Source organism: Heterodontus francisci, chromosome 2, assembly GCF_036365525.1.
Source record: "Heterodontus francisci isolate sHetFra1 chromosome 2, sHetFra1.hap1, whole genome shotgun sequence".
NCBI lineage: Eukaryota > Metazoa > Chordata > Chondrichthyes > Heterodontiformes > Heterodontidae > Heterodontus > Heterodontus francisci.
The window spans coordinates 191,526,236-191,541,371 of NC_090372.1; the positions used below are offsets into that span (position 1 = coordinate 191,526,236).

Sequence of the window (15,136 nt, forward strand, 5' to 3'; positions counted from 1 at the left end):
GCCTTTGTTTGAGATGTGAGCATCGCTGGCTCGGCATTTATTGCTCATTCCTAATTGCCCTTTAAGATGAGCTGCCTGCTTGAACCACTGCTGTCCTTGGTGTAGGTACACCAATAGTGCTGTTAGGAAGGGAGTTCCAGGATTTTGACCTGGTGACAGTGTAGCAACGGTGATGTAGTTCCAAGTTGGGATGGTGTGTGGCTTGGAGGGAAACTTACAGGTGGTGGTGTTCCCATGCATCTGCTGTCCTTGTCCTTCTTGGTAATAAAGGTCACAGGTTTGGAAGGTGCTGTCGAAGGAACCTTGGTGTGTTGCTGCAGTGCATCTTGTAGATAGTACATGCTGCTGCCACTGTATGTTGGTGGTGGAGGGAGTGAATGTTGAAGGTGGTGTATGGGGTGCCAATCAAGTAGGTTGCTTTGTCCTGGATGGTGTTGAGCTTCTTGAGTGTTGTTGGAGCTGCACTCATCCAGGCAAGTGGTGAGTATTGCATCACACTCCTGACTTCCACCTTGTAGATGGTGGACAGGCATTGGGGATTCAGGAGGCGTTACCTGCTGCAGAATTCCCAGCCTCTGACCTGCTCTTGTAGCCACAGCATTTATGTGGCTGGCCCAGTTCAGTTTCTGGTCAATGGTAACCCCCAGGATGTTGGGGGATTCAGTGATGGTAATGCCGTTGAATGTCAAAGGGAGATGGTTAGATTCTCTCTTGTTGGGGATGATCATTGTTTGGTACTTGTGTGACTCAAATGTTACTCGCCACTTATCAGCCCAAGTCTGGATATTGTTCAGGTCTTGCTGCATATGGACATGGGCTGCTTCAGTATCTGAAGAGTTGCGAATGGTGTTGAACATTGTGCAATCACAAGTGGCCATCCCTACATCTGACCTTATGATGGAGGGAAGGTCATTGAAGCAGCTGAAGGTGGGTGGGCCTAGCACACCGCCCTTAGGAACTCCTGCAGCCAAGTCCTGGGACTGAAATGATTGACCTCCAACAACCACAGCCATCTTCCTTTGTGCTAGGCATGATTCCAACCAACGTAGAGTTTCCCCCCCCCCTGCTTGCCATTGACTCCAGTTTTGCTAGGGCTCCTTGATGCCACACTCGGTCAAATGCTGCCTTGATATCAAGGGCAGTCACTCTCAACTCACCTCCTGAGTTCAGCTCTTTTGTCCATGTTTGTACCAAGGCTGTGATGAGGTCAGGAACTGAGTGGCCCTGGCAGAACCCAAACTGAGCATCAGTGAGCAGGTTATTGCTGAGCAAGTGCTACTTGTTATCACTGTCAACGACTCCTTCTGTCACTTTGCTGCTGATTGGGAGTAGACTTATGGGATGGTAATTGGCCAGGTTGGACTTGTCCTGCTTTTTGTGCACAGAGCATACCTGGGCAGTTTTCCACATTGCTAGGTAGATGCTAGTGTTGTAGCTGTACTAGAACAGCTTGGCTAGGGGCACGGCTAGTTCTGGAGCACAGGTCTTCACTGTTATTGCCGGAATGTCGTCAGGGCCCATAGCCTTCGCAGTATCCAGTGCTTTCAGCCTTTTCTTGATATCACATGGAGTGAATTGGATTTGCTGAAGACTGGCATTTGTGATGCTGGGGACTTCAGGAGGAGACCACGATCATCCACTTGGCACTTCTGGATGAAGATGAATGCAAATGCTTCAGCCTTTTCTTGCACTGATGTGCTGGCTCTCCCAACTTTGAGGATGGTGATATTTGTGGGGCCTCCTCCTCTTGTCAATTGTTTAATTGCCCACCACTGTGCAAGACTGCAGTACTTGGATCTGATCCTTCGGTTGTGGGATTGCTTAGCTCTGTCATGCTAGGCTCCCACCTGCCATGAATGAGACACGTTGATTTTAAACTGTTACTGGAGTGAAGAAAGGGCTTGTTAAACAAATCAGCTGTGGCTGGAAAAGACATTTGCATATTAAGAGTGCTTGGAAGGACACGAGACCATTCCCTGACACATTCAACCCACAATGGACCTCAATCACTTATTGTGTATGAAGAGTATTCCAGAGACTGCTAAGGTAATGCAATCCAAGACATGGTCAGACCAGTTAGTCACATGACTAACCTGCTTGGCAACCTGGGTTTTTCTTAATTGTACAAACAGTTTGAACTGTCTGTTTGCTCCTGGATGGAGAAGATTGCTCCTGTCTGCTCCCTCCCATCTCTGCCTCTGAAGACACATGAACCCAGGAGAAAAGTCTCCTGCAGCAAACCAGGTTTAAGAAGAATACTGGGTCCTAACAAAAAGCAAGATCTACCTACAATCAAGGACTCTACAGTGAACTCGAAGAACCACCACACAAACCCTCTTCAGATATTGCCTCAAACTTTTCCACTTTATTTTTCTTCTCTTTTCTGACTCTATTTTGCATTTGTGTATTACGTATGCATGCCAGTGTGGGCGTGTCGTGTATCCATTGGCATCCACCAAAATAGAGTTTAAGTTTAATAAATTTCAATATTTTTTCTTTAAACCTATGAAAACCTGTTTGTGCTGGTTTCTTTGCTTTATAATTGGAAAGTGGTGAACAAAGATTCACCAAGGGAGAGCTAAGAACAGTGTTTTAAAATTAAATCCTGTTACTCTAAAACCAGGTGAAGGCTGAAAGGGGCCCCTAGACGCCTTTCTCACCTGGTCGTAACACCTGCCTGTTGCATGCTGTTTTTGCTGATTGACATACAGGTAATCCTGTTATAGCTTCATCATGCTGACACCTCATTTTTAGGTTTGCTTTGTGCTGCTCCTGGCATGCCCTCCTACACTCCATTGCATCAGGGTTGCTCCCCTGGCTTAATGGTAATCGTGGAGTGGGGTGATATGCCGTTCCATGAGGTTACTGATTTTGTGGTTGAATACAATTCTGCTGCTGATGGTCCACTGAGCCTCATGGATGCCCAGTTTTGAGTTGCTCGATCTGTTTGAAATCATTCCGATTTAGCACTGTTAGTGCCACACAACACGGTGGATATCCTCCGTGTGAAGATGGGCACTTGTCTCCTCAAGGACTCTGTGGTGGTCACTCCTGCCAATACTGTCATGGACAGATGCATCTGTGACAAGTAAATTGGTGCGGACAAGGTCAAGTATGTTTTTACTTATTGGTTCCCTCATCACCTGGAGATCCAGTCTAGCAGCTATGTCCTTTAGGTCTCTGCCAGCTCAGTCAGTAGTGGTGCTACCGAGCTACTCTTGGTGATGGACATTGGAGTCCCCACACAGAATACATTTTGTGCTCTTGCTACCTCAGTGCTTCGTGCAATTGGCGTTCAACATGGAGAAGCACTGATTCATCAGCCAAGAGGGTGGGGAGGAGGGAGGGGTGGTAGGTAGTAATCAGGAGTTTACCTTGCCCATGTCTCAAGGCATCAGGTCAAACATCATGGGGTCGGGAGTCAATTTTGAGGACTCCAAGGACAATTCCCTCCTGAATATACCACTGTCAACACCTCTGATGGGTGTGTCCTGTTGGTGGGACAGGACATACTCGGGGATGGTGATGGTGCTGTCTGGGATATTGTCTGCAAGATATTATTCCATGTGTGTGACTGTCAGGCTGTTGCTTGACTCGTCTGTGGGATAGCTGTCCGAATTTTGGCACAAGCCCTCATATGTTAGTAAGGAGGACTTTGCAGGGTCGACGGGGCTGGGTTTGCCATTTTTGTTTCTGGTGCCTCGGTCGATGCCGTGTGGTCCATCCGGTTTCATTCCTTTTCTGAGACTTAGTAGCGGTTTGATACGACTGAGAGGCTTGCTAGGCCATTTCAGAGGGCAGTTAAGAGTTAACCACATTGCTGTGGGTCTAGAGTCACATGTAGGCCAGACCAGCTAAGGACAGTAGATTTCCTACCTTAAAGGACATTAGTGAACCAGATGGGTTTTTACAACAGTCAGCAATGGTTTTTTGGTCGCCATTAGTCTAGCTTTTAATTCTAGACTTATTAATTGAATTCAAATTCCACCATCTGCTGTGGTGGGATTCAAACCCATGTCCCCAGAGCTTAAGCCTGGGGCTCTGGGTTACCAGTCTAGTGACATTACCACTGTCACCACCTTCCCATGTAATACATTTAATACATAGAATTTCTAAAGGCTGTAGGTTAACTATGGAATGAGAATATAGTTAAATCAATTTAAATGTCTATTGTCTGCTTACAATAACTACACATTTGAGTTGGTTGAAAAATTTAACGTTGACTGTGTATTGTATATTTGCATTCCAAACTGGGTAGGAGAAGCATAGCTGAGTTTGAATGCACATGTATAAAAGTACACCATAAAATAAGCAATCTTGTGTAAAGAATTCAATATTGGGAAGAAAGATGAATGCCCAGTCCTTAATGAATTTGGAATTCTATATAGACCAGGTGTGAGACTGCTTTTATCTGTACAGTGTAAGCTGCCCTCTGCTGGGAGGAGCAACAGAAACTAGTGTTTTCCCCCCCCCTCCCCCTTGCTTCACAAAGCTGCTTCACTAATTTGTCCTCAAACTACCAACTTTCTCCTCTGGCTCTCCACTTGTCAGACTTGCTTTTTCCTTCATCCCTAGTTTTCTGTACCTAATATTGTCCTTGCACCCTAAGGTTGCACATCTGGTTTGCAACTAGTTTTGTTATCCCCACTCCAGACCTGGGTTGATCACCTCGTGCATTACTGTTTCACCCCCTCCCCAGTCTGCCCATTTGAAAGTAAAAGGCAATTCTTTAAACTTTTTTTATGATAGACCACCTCCACAAATCTTATCCCACCCCTCCATCCGCATTCTGCAAGTTGCAGTAGATTGTTTTGCATCTAAAATTTGCCTCTGCTGTCACCTCTCCTCTTTTACTTCCCTGTCCGCACCTCTCAGTGGGTATTTCTTGCAATGGACAAGACTTGGAAATAGTGTACTCTGAGGTTAGTGCTGACTGAGACAAACTAACTACACTTGACATGGTCATGGGAGTGCTAAATAGCCTTACATAAAAGTGTACTGCACAGAAGCAGGCTTTTTGGCCAAATCAGTCCATACCAGTGTTTGCTTCATCAGAACCTTCTCACACACCTTTGTTCATTTCTTCTTCTTTGGCCTCCTTGTCTCGAGAGAAAATGGGTAAACGCCTGGAGGTGGTCAGTGGTTTGTGGAGCGGCGCCTGGAGTGGCTATAAAGGCCAATTCTAGAGTGACAGACTCTTCCACAGGCGCTACAGATAAAATTGGTTGTCAGGGCTGTTACGCAGTTTGCTCTCCCCTTGCGCTTCTGTCCTTTTTTCCTGCCAACTGCTAAATCTCTTTATGGCTTTATAGCTACCTGCCAGCTCTGGCGATCACTGGCAACTGACTCCCACGACTTGTGGTCAATGTCACAGGACTTCATGTCATGTTTGCAGAGGTCTTTAAAGCGGAGACATGGACGGCCGGTAGGTCTGATACCAGTGGCGAGCTCGCTGTACAATGTGTCCTTGGGGATCCTGCCATCTTCTATGTGGCTCACATGGCCAAACCACCTCAAGCGCCGCTGGCTCAGTTCATTTCACACTATAGACATATTCTTCTATTCCCTGCCTCCCTCGTATTTATTGAACTTCCCCTTAAATGAATCTGATAATTACCTCCTACACTCTGAGTTAGAGTTCCACTCCTCACTACCGAGTGAAGTTTATCCTTATTAGATGTGTTGGTGACTTAGTGTTTTTTACAATGCTTCATTGTAGAAAGGAAATTCTAGCCTTGGATAGCTTCCAATGGGATTATGTCGGATATTGAGACTATTTCTACTGATGTGGAGAGTGATTTTTAAATAATAGGTTTCCCCCCCATCAAACCCTTATCTGTAATTGGGGAGTCAGTGTTGAGCATCAGCAAGGAAAGAAGCAAGTTTGTTACACAAGTTTATCAACATGGAATGCTTTGCCAAAGTAGTAGCTGTAGCATAAAGCAGTGCATGTTTTACAGGAAGAATAGACAACATTTGCAGCAGCGGAAGATACTGGCGAAGAATAATAGAGTCCAATTAGATTTAGATTAACTACCAGGCGGCTGGGCAGATTAATTTTACCTGCTGTAAACCTCTGCTTCATAGAGCTGAAGTGCATTACGGGTCTATCTTGTGGAGCTACATTTGTAAAACTGTCAGCCCTGCATGCACCACCCCCCACCCCAATCCAGTGTGACTTCTGAAAGCCTATTTCTTAAACCGATTTTGGAAGCATCTCCATTAAGACTTGGTATGTGCTACTTCCTTTCCTGTGAAGTGTCTAGCAGCACCTTTTTCTGACTTAAGGTTACATTTAAATGTAAGTTGTCAGTAAATGAGGAAGAATTGTCAAATTAATACTGTAAAGCGTAATTATTCAAAAGCTTATTCTGTTTTTGTGCACTATTTTATAGCTGCAACACTTGCTCTGAGGTTGTAGATTTAGTATTAACGGTTTCTGGAACAAGTTTTACTTGATTATGTGATCGCGACTTTTAATAAAGCATTCTTAAAATGTGGAAGGAGGCCATTTGGCCCATGTCCGTACTCGCTCTCTGAAAGAGCAATTCCCTCCGTTCCATTCCCCTGCCTTCTCCCCATAATCCTGCACATCTTCCTTTCCATATAACTGTCTAATTCCCTTTTGAATGCTTCAGTTGACCCTGCCTCCACCACACTCGTAGTGTATTCCAGACCTTAACCACACATTGCGTGAAAGTTTTTCCTCATGTCACTTTTGTTTCTCTTACCAAATACTTTAAATCTGTGCCCTCTCGTTCTCAATCCTTTAATGAGTGGGAACAGTTTCTCCCTATCTACCCTGTCCAGACCCCTCATGATTTTGAATACCTCCATCAAATCACCCTTCAGCCTTCTCTTTAAGGAAATCAATTCTAACTTCTCCGATCTATCTTCATAACTGAAATTCCTCATCCCTGGAACAATTCTTGTGAATCTTTTCTGTACTCTCTCCAATACCCTCACGTCTTTCCTAAAGTGCGGCGCCCAGAACTGGACGCAGTACTCAAGCTAAGGCAGAATTAGTGTCTTATATAAGTTCAGCATTACTTCCTTGCTCTTGTGCTCTATGCCCCATTAATGAAGCCCAGGACACTGTATGCTTTATTAACTGCTCTCATAAATGTGAGTTTTTAAGTGGAACTTTTCTTCTGGTAGGAGTCGGCCAAGGTTTCGGAGCTGAATCCTAATGCCAAAGTATGGGCAAATCATGTGCTAAATCTGGATGCAGCTGCAAGCAATGCTTGTGAAACTTGGGAAGAACAATTGGGGGCTCCTGATAGTTGCCCAGAAGGTAAGGAACTATCTAGTGATTTGTAGTTTTAAAATAAAATAAAACTCTCTCATGCAATTTTATACATTAACATGCCCAGCTGATACATTTTTAGAAGTAACCTTAACAATTAACTTTTGATTTGTCATGCTCGTCAGACATCCAATATTAAGTGAGCAAAAATTTCCTGCAGCTCACTACTGGGATGTCTGAAGCCATTGTCTTTGGTCCCCAGCACAAACTCTGATCCTCTCCCTGGCCACTGAGGCGGAACCAGACTGTTTCCAGCCTTGGCATCCTATCTGACCCTGATGAACTGCTGACCCCAATCTGTGCCAACACCAAGACCACCTATTTCCACCTCCTGTATGTTCACCCCGCCTCAGCACAAGCTCAGGAATTCCCTAATACGAAAGCAAAATACTGCAGATGTTGGAAATCTGAAAAACAGAAAATGCTGGAAATGCTCAGGTCAGGCAGCATCTGTTGAGAGTGTTAATGTTTCAGGCCAAAGTTCTGATGAAAGCTCATCGATCTGAAACATTAACTGTTTCTTTCCACAGATGCTGTCTGACCTGCGTATTGGCAGCATTTCTGTTAATTCTGGAATTTCCTACCTAAACTCCTCTGCTTCCGTCTGTCCTCCAAGACCCCTATCTCTTTGACAAAGCCTTTAGTCACCTGTCTTGAGCTTTCCTTATGTGGCTTGATGTCTTATTTTGTTTGCTTGCATATCTTGGGGTGTTTACTAAAAAGACACTATATAAATGCAGATGGTTGTTATGCAACGCTGATTAGGCCCATTTCAGTGCTGTGGCAATGGTGAAAACTGAAATGAATGACAGTCTAACTAAATCTAACTCCTGTGGTATATTAGATTAATGAGGAGAGACTAGAGAAGCTGGGATTGTTCTCCTTAAATAAGAAATGGGTGCAGGAATAAACCATATGATCCTTTGAGCCAATTTGGCTGTTCAATAAGATCATGGCTGATCTGCATCAATTACACGTTCTTGCCCTTTTCCATATTCCTCGATTTTCCCTTAGTGCCCGAAAATCTATGTATCCAAGCCTTGAATATACTTAATTGCATGTCCACAGCCCTCTGGAAGTAGAAAATGACAAAGATTTGCAATCCTGTTGAAGAAATTCCTCCCCATTTGAGTCCTAAAATGGGCTGACCCCATATCAAGAGGCAGTGACGACCCCCCCCCCCCCCCCCCCACTTCCCTGGTTCTAGGCTTTTCGGCCAAGGGAAACAACCTCTCTGCATCAACCCTGTCAAGCCCCTTCAGAATTAAATCTTTGATTGAGATCTCCTCTCATCCTTCTAAACTGCACAATATAGGCCCAATTCTACTCATCCCTTATGACCGCCCTCTCATCCCAGGAACCAATGTTGAACCTTCATTGTACCTCCAAAGTAAGTAGATCCTTAGAGCAGAGAAGGTGAAGGAGATTTCGGAGCAGAGTTCAAAATTATGAAGCGTGTAGATAGGGTGAAACAGTTTCCATTGACTTCTTGTGATGTGTGATTCTTTGAAATGTTGAACATTTGCAGGGTGGGTGTGAATTGTGGGAATGAAGAAATTCTTAATCTTTGACGTAGGTGATGAAAATAAGATTAGCTTACTGTTAATAAAAAAAAAAAAAAAATTTTTTTATACTGTTTTGCCTTTGACAGGATTTGAAACCAATGGTGATGCTGGCAAATCATTTCAAAGTTCATCACAGGAGTCCCCTCTGACTCTTCCTTCCTCGGAACAACCAGATCTGGATGCTGTAACACTCCAGTGCTCTGACTCTTTCTACTCTGAATATGAGACAATGCATGGAACCAGACAGACAGGTTAAAAAATTGCACTGTAGTTTAATGAATTGATTCTCAAGTTCATTTCATAAAAGCATGCTTCATAGTACATTGCATTTCTCATAATTTTACAGGACCAGTTTGAATAATTGTCATCTGTCCTCACTTGTGATGTTTGCCAATTTAATGGACAGTGGATTTCTATAATTTTGTTAGCATGTCAGATTTTGTTCACTTTAAACCAAAATGAACGGCACAAGGAATGCATGGAGCACATTGGCTTCAATGGCCTCCTTGGTAACATATTCCATATGTTGATTTGCACAACATGTGCTTATGTTTAAATGTATTTATTCTTGCCAGGTTAGAGTCTAAATTGACCTTTTGAATAGATGGCAACTTGGTCCTGTAAATAGTATAATCTTGTGTCTGCATGGGTGTGTTGGTGCAATTCAAGCTGTTGCACATCTTTTGGAATTGTTTGTAGGACTCCTTGCATTTCAGGGCCCAGTGTGTTCCCAAACTAAACGATTGTTTCTAATGTCTCTGGACGCTATTCTAATGGGTTAAGAATACAGCTTAATAATTTTGGTGGGGTAGCTTTTTGGTTGTGTATTTTCAGTTCTAGATTTTTTAATCTAAAATGTGTACTGCTATGTGAACTGGAGGTTTTCATCTTGTTGCATAATGCTGTGATAAATGGGAGCATACTTGAGAGGTTAATCATAGCAATCTGCTTCTGGTGTTCATTGTTCTACCCAATGAGCAGTCATTCGTCTGGGATATCATGCACTGCTTTCCTAGTGAGTTATTCCTAGCCACTATATTCACCAAAAAGAGAAGGCATTTATATTGTGCTTTTCGTGACCACTGAACGTCTTAAAGTGCTTTGCAGCCAATGAAGTATTTTTGAAGGGTTGTCACTGTTGTATTGTAGGAAATTATATTTAGATGTTGGTTTCTGCAAACTTTTTTCCCTTTTACTTAATTACCTTGAAGGCATCTAAGCTGGTTAGGCTTTTGATTTAGATGTGCAGCAAAATTTTTCATCCTAACCCAACTTGTAACTGACAAGACCTTGCACACAAATTGCTGTATTGGGTTTCCTCTCATGGTAGGATTTAAATTTGTAAATTAACGTGGTAAAATTGGATGTGGCACTAATGTAATTTATCTGTCTATCATCAATGAATGCCTTACAATGAAAGGCTCTGCTGTGAAACCTGTATGAGAGATTAATAAGTTGCACAGTGGTAGACTAATTTGAAGTCTGGTATTGTATGCAAGTGCATTTTTCCTGGAGAAACTATGGTTTTTCTTTTGGTTTGTAGGAGGAGGAGATCAGTCTTTATTGGAGCAGGAGACGGTTGGTCAAGAAGATCTTAGAGAGCTGCTGAAAAAGACACTCGAGTTCTGTTTGTCTCGGTGAGTCCTTGAACTTTTTAGCTCTGAATTTTTCTTTGATTTATACAGACATATTATTTAATCTCTGATTTTTCCCCCACCAGCTTCCAAAAATAGAACCTGTTTCAGTATTGCAGAAGTACTGTACAAATTCTGCATACAAGCATTGATATATTTTGAACTGCAAGAAATCAACTTAGTATTGGGTGCCTGCATGTCTTAGGTATCCAACATTATGAACAAATACATGAGTAGGTATATCTGAACCAAATGTATCATCTCTTAAAAATGAAGCCTGCCCCAAAAGTGTTTTCTCCTCCCCCAGAAGCTGCTGGAAACTTACATATCTTGAAAAGCTATCAAAGAAATAGGATCCAGAAGTTAGCCCAACTTGGAATGGGAGCAGATCTAGCAAAGTTCTTATATCTTCAGGAATACAGCATGTGGTAAACATTAGCACTAGAGCCAATGCAGTGATAAAGATCCACACAAATCAATACAGATCTGATCATGCTGACCATTGGCATTTGTACATACTTTGTAAAACACAAAACCAAACTCAGTTCATCCCATGCCTCAATTCGACATGTGTTCCGTCAAGGGTCACTGGACAGTGATGAGAAATGTTTGCTTAAATTCTTTATTCTCCAAGGACGTGGAGGCTAATTGTGACCCAATTTCTGTCATGGCTCAGATGAACTAACCAGGAATTGATCCTACAGGCTTCTGGTCTCTGGTTAAATACTCAAGTTGCAACTTTACCATTCAGTCAGTGGAGCTATGTGTATTTACCCTGTAACTTGCAAAAGCTCACTGGCACACTGTAAGTAGCTATCAAGGCATACAAAGCGTGAACGTTTCCTTTAAAATTTGCATAGAGCTTGGAAATGGGTACAAATGTAACTGAAATTCTGGTTGTTCACATTTGAATGTAATTTTTTTGCAGAGAAAATTTGGCTACTGATATGTACCTGGTCTCCCAAATGGATAGTGACCAGTATGTGCCAATACTGACTGTAGCAAACCTGGACCATGTGAAGAAACTGAGCACAGATGTAGACCTGATTATTGACGTTTTGAGATGTAAGTTTGCATTGCATACAATGTAAAAAGCAGTATTTTGAAGAGAATTGTTGCTGAAAATACCCTATAATTCATTTAGCATTGCCTTTGGTCCAAGTGGATGAGAAGGGAGAGAAAGTCAGGCCAAATCAAAACCGCTGCATTGTCATTCTACGTGAAGTACCAGAGTCAACACCCATTGAGGTAAGAACTGAACAAAAACAATTATTTTTAAATGACTACATTTATAGTTGAATTTTAAAAATTGGCAATAAATGTTGCATGGAAGATTATGAATCTACAAAAGCTATCAAAATAGGATCCAGAAGTTAGTGTGAGATGGGGTGTCATGACAAGCAGATCCAGCATAATTTTTGTAAGCGAGTTATTCAGTAACATTAGTACCATAGCCAGCACACAGGAAACCAAGCTGATAGATTAGATCACTATTCAATTCCTTGGTGCACAGGTGCCATAGTGCTGACCTGTTCCTACCAAATCCATGAGAGGAATCGAGGATCACTGTTGTGCAATTACTTCAGTACAAATGTAGATTAAGATTTTTTAATGAAATGAATTGCATCTGGGCAAATTCTCCCTTCTGGGAATGCAGAATAAATGGTGCCTTTTGGCTGGTGAATATTTTAGTCAGTGAAAAGAGGCAATTCCACATATGGGTTAAATAGTTACAGATGTTACAATTGTTCAGTAGCCAACCCCAGTGGATAATATGTTGAAGGTCTAATTTTAAATAAGTCTCTTTGCTGATCTGCAGAATAAAATTCTTAAGTGGGAGATTTGGAGGTTGCTCACTTAGGTTAAGATGGCTTTTACCACATCTGAAAGGTATTTTTTTCCCTCCTTGCCAGGTAACAGTATTGGATAAATCTTAAGATGACACAACAATCCCTTGAACCAAAACTCAAGACTTTATCTCAAAGAATTTGGACTTTTGGTCCTAAACTTTGAAACTTGTTGACACAAAAGGGTAATAGTACAAAGAACATAGCAGCAGTTTTGCTTGTAACTACTGTCATCAACTCTATTTTGTGGAATTTTTCTACTCGTAACAGTGTAAAATGGCTTGATTATTGAGACAGTTAATATCCCAGTACACTGGAGCAATATAAATTACATGGTAGGAAATCAGTGCAGGGGCATTGCTAAGGTTCGGCTATATACGTGCTTCTCCCGAGTGGTTGAGACTAAAGGTAATTGCATATTAAGAGTATGTGGATAGGAACTGTCTACTTTTGGGAGAAATTAATCTTATTAGGTAGAACCTATCTGCATGGAGTATGTATGTACCATAATCAGCTAGCTGATTTTTTTTTTTACCCCAGGAGGTAGAAGCTCTCTTCAAAGGCGAAAATTTCCCGAAGTTCATGAGTTGTGAGTTCGCCTACAATGACAACTGGTTTATCACCTTTGAATCAGAGGCTGATGCACAACAGGTAAAGCTAATTCCTGTCGAGACTTTGAAAATTTTTTTTTAGCAGTGTAAATACTTAGTTGTACCTCCCCAAGGGTTTTCAGTACACCAAGTTCTGGTAGCTACCTTATAAGATTCTTTAAACTTAGTACAGTAGATCAGACACAACCTTTCACATCAGGGATTTGGGCTGGAAATGAGCCCAGATTGATGGCATGCAAGTCACCTGTGATTTTTTGGTAATTATGTAGAATACATTTTGGGTCGTATGGATCCAGTTGCATCTGAGTCTACAGCACAAAACTACTCCTGATTCAAAGAAGCTACACAATGGCAGCTGTGAAAAGTTGGAAAGGGGTAATTCGACACATGTGCAGTAGAGGGTTTTCTTTTGGCTGATGCACTGAGACAGAATGACGGATACTTTACCCTGCGTTGAAGTGGACTATGCCTGCCCAAGAAGTGCTCAGTGTTGACACTGGATGTTTGAAATGAAAAGTCTTCCATTTGCTGGAAGTAACACCCCTAACAATACACAGAAAATTACAAAAATAACTGTCCCACTTTGCCCTCAAAGCTGCAGCAATAATTACAAAGCCTTTCATAAATAAAAATGTAAGTAACAATCCTTGGAACAGTTGAACTTTCAGAATAAACAACTTGCAAATATAATTATAGTTGGTCTTTAATTTTCTTTTTCAAATAAACTTTGCATCTGTACCATTTATAAGGTGTTTTCAAATAATTAACTTCTGTGGTTTAATTTTCTAAAGTTCCAATTTTGAATGTTGCTTAGTAAATCTAGCATGTAGAAACTGAGTTGATGTCTGAAGATGATCATTGGAGGATTCTAACTGAATGAGTAGGCTGAGCTTATTTCAATTGTGTATGCATCTCACTAACTCCTCCAAGCCAATTTACCCCTTAAACGTTCTGCTTAATTTTTTTTCTTTAAGTAACAAGTATAGCTGATGGCTGAACTTCTGAAGGAGAGGGTTGCAGGATGTATACTCAAATGTGTGTTAGGGATGTTATTCCCAGGAAATGGAAGACTTCAAGCACCCAGTGTTAACATTTGAGCACTCCTTGGTCAGGCATGGCCCACTTCAGTGCAGGGTGATGGTTGTCCTTCATTCTGTCTCAGTGCATCAGTCTAAAGAGAATCCTCGACTGCACATGTGTAGAATTGCTCCTTTCCAACCATTCGCATCTGCCATTGTGCAGCTTCTTTGAATTAAGAGTAGTTTTGTGCTGTAGACTAGTACCTAATTGGATCCATATGACCCAAATATATTCTACATAATTACAAAAAAAACACAGGTGATTTTCATACCAATGTATTTGAAGGACAGATGTTCTGTGTACAGCCCTTATCTACTGTACAGGAATTAAACTGACCCACCATAACTGCAGTGTGTACGAGATGCAGTGCAGCAAATCGCCAGGGCTCCTTCAACACCTTCCAAACATATGATCTCAACTAGCTAGAAGACCAAGGGCAACAGGTGCATGGCAATACCACCACCTGCAAGTTCCCCTCCAAACCACACACCAACTTGACTTGGAACTATAATGTTCCTTCATTGTTGCTGGATCAAATTTCTGGAACTCCCTCCCTTAAAGCACTGTGGGTGTACCTACGCCACATGGATTGCAGCTGTCAAGAAGGCAGCTCATCTCAATGGCAGTTAAGAATGGGCAATATTGCTGACCTTGCCATTGATGCTCACATCCCATGAATGAATAAAAATTATGTTTTATACACAAAAAGTTGCTTCCATTAAGTGTGGTTGATACCTTAAATTGTTTGTGGCTGTACTACCAACTTTGCAGAGCTAATCAAACTACTGACTTTTTTTTTTCTTTCTAATTCAAGTAGAGTAGCATTTCTGTAGTCACTAGAGCTGGCATTTTAACTGTAGACTCATGTACATTTTTATAATTTGCCTTTATCAGCCTGCACCACATTTGCAGTATTGGAGCATGAGTGGCCAGTTTGTGTTCTAACTTGTTACTTATTTTGGTTAGGCTTACAGGTATCTTCGTGAAGAAGTAAAAACCTTCCAGGGGAAGCCTATAAAGGTAAACATAGAAAATATTTAACATTGATTTAGTTCCTTGATTCTTCTATTCAGCAGTGTAGTGTCAAGTTTTA

At 41.9% G+C, this 15,136-nt stretch overlaps 1 protein-coding gene across 1 annotated transcript in view; it reads left to right on the top strand.

The window, feature by feature from the left end:
- Nucleotides 1-15,136, top strand: part of larp4b (La ribonucleoprotein 4B) — a 144,021-nt gene that overhangs the window by 57,278 nt on the left and 71,607 nt on the right. The window contains exons 3-9 of the mRNA XM_068014971.1: nt 7,159-7,294; nt 8,958-9,122; nt 10,415-10,508; nt 11,434-11,570; nt 11,650-11,753; nt 12,893-13,003; nt 15,010-15,063. Of these exons, the coding sequence (XP_067871072.1) occupies nt 7,159-7,294; nt 8,958-9,122; nt 10,415-10,508; nt 11,434-11,570; nt 11,650-11,753; nt 12,893-13,003; nt 15,010-15,063 (801 nt within the window). The remainder of the gene's footprint in view (nt 1-7,158; nt 7,295-8,957; nt 9,123-10,414; nt 10,509-11,433; nt 11,571-11,649; nt 11,754-12,892; nt 13,004-15,009; nt 15,064-15,136) is intronic.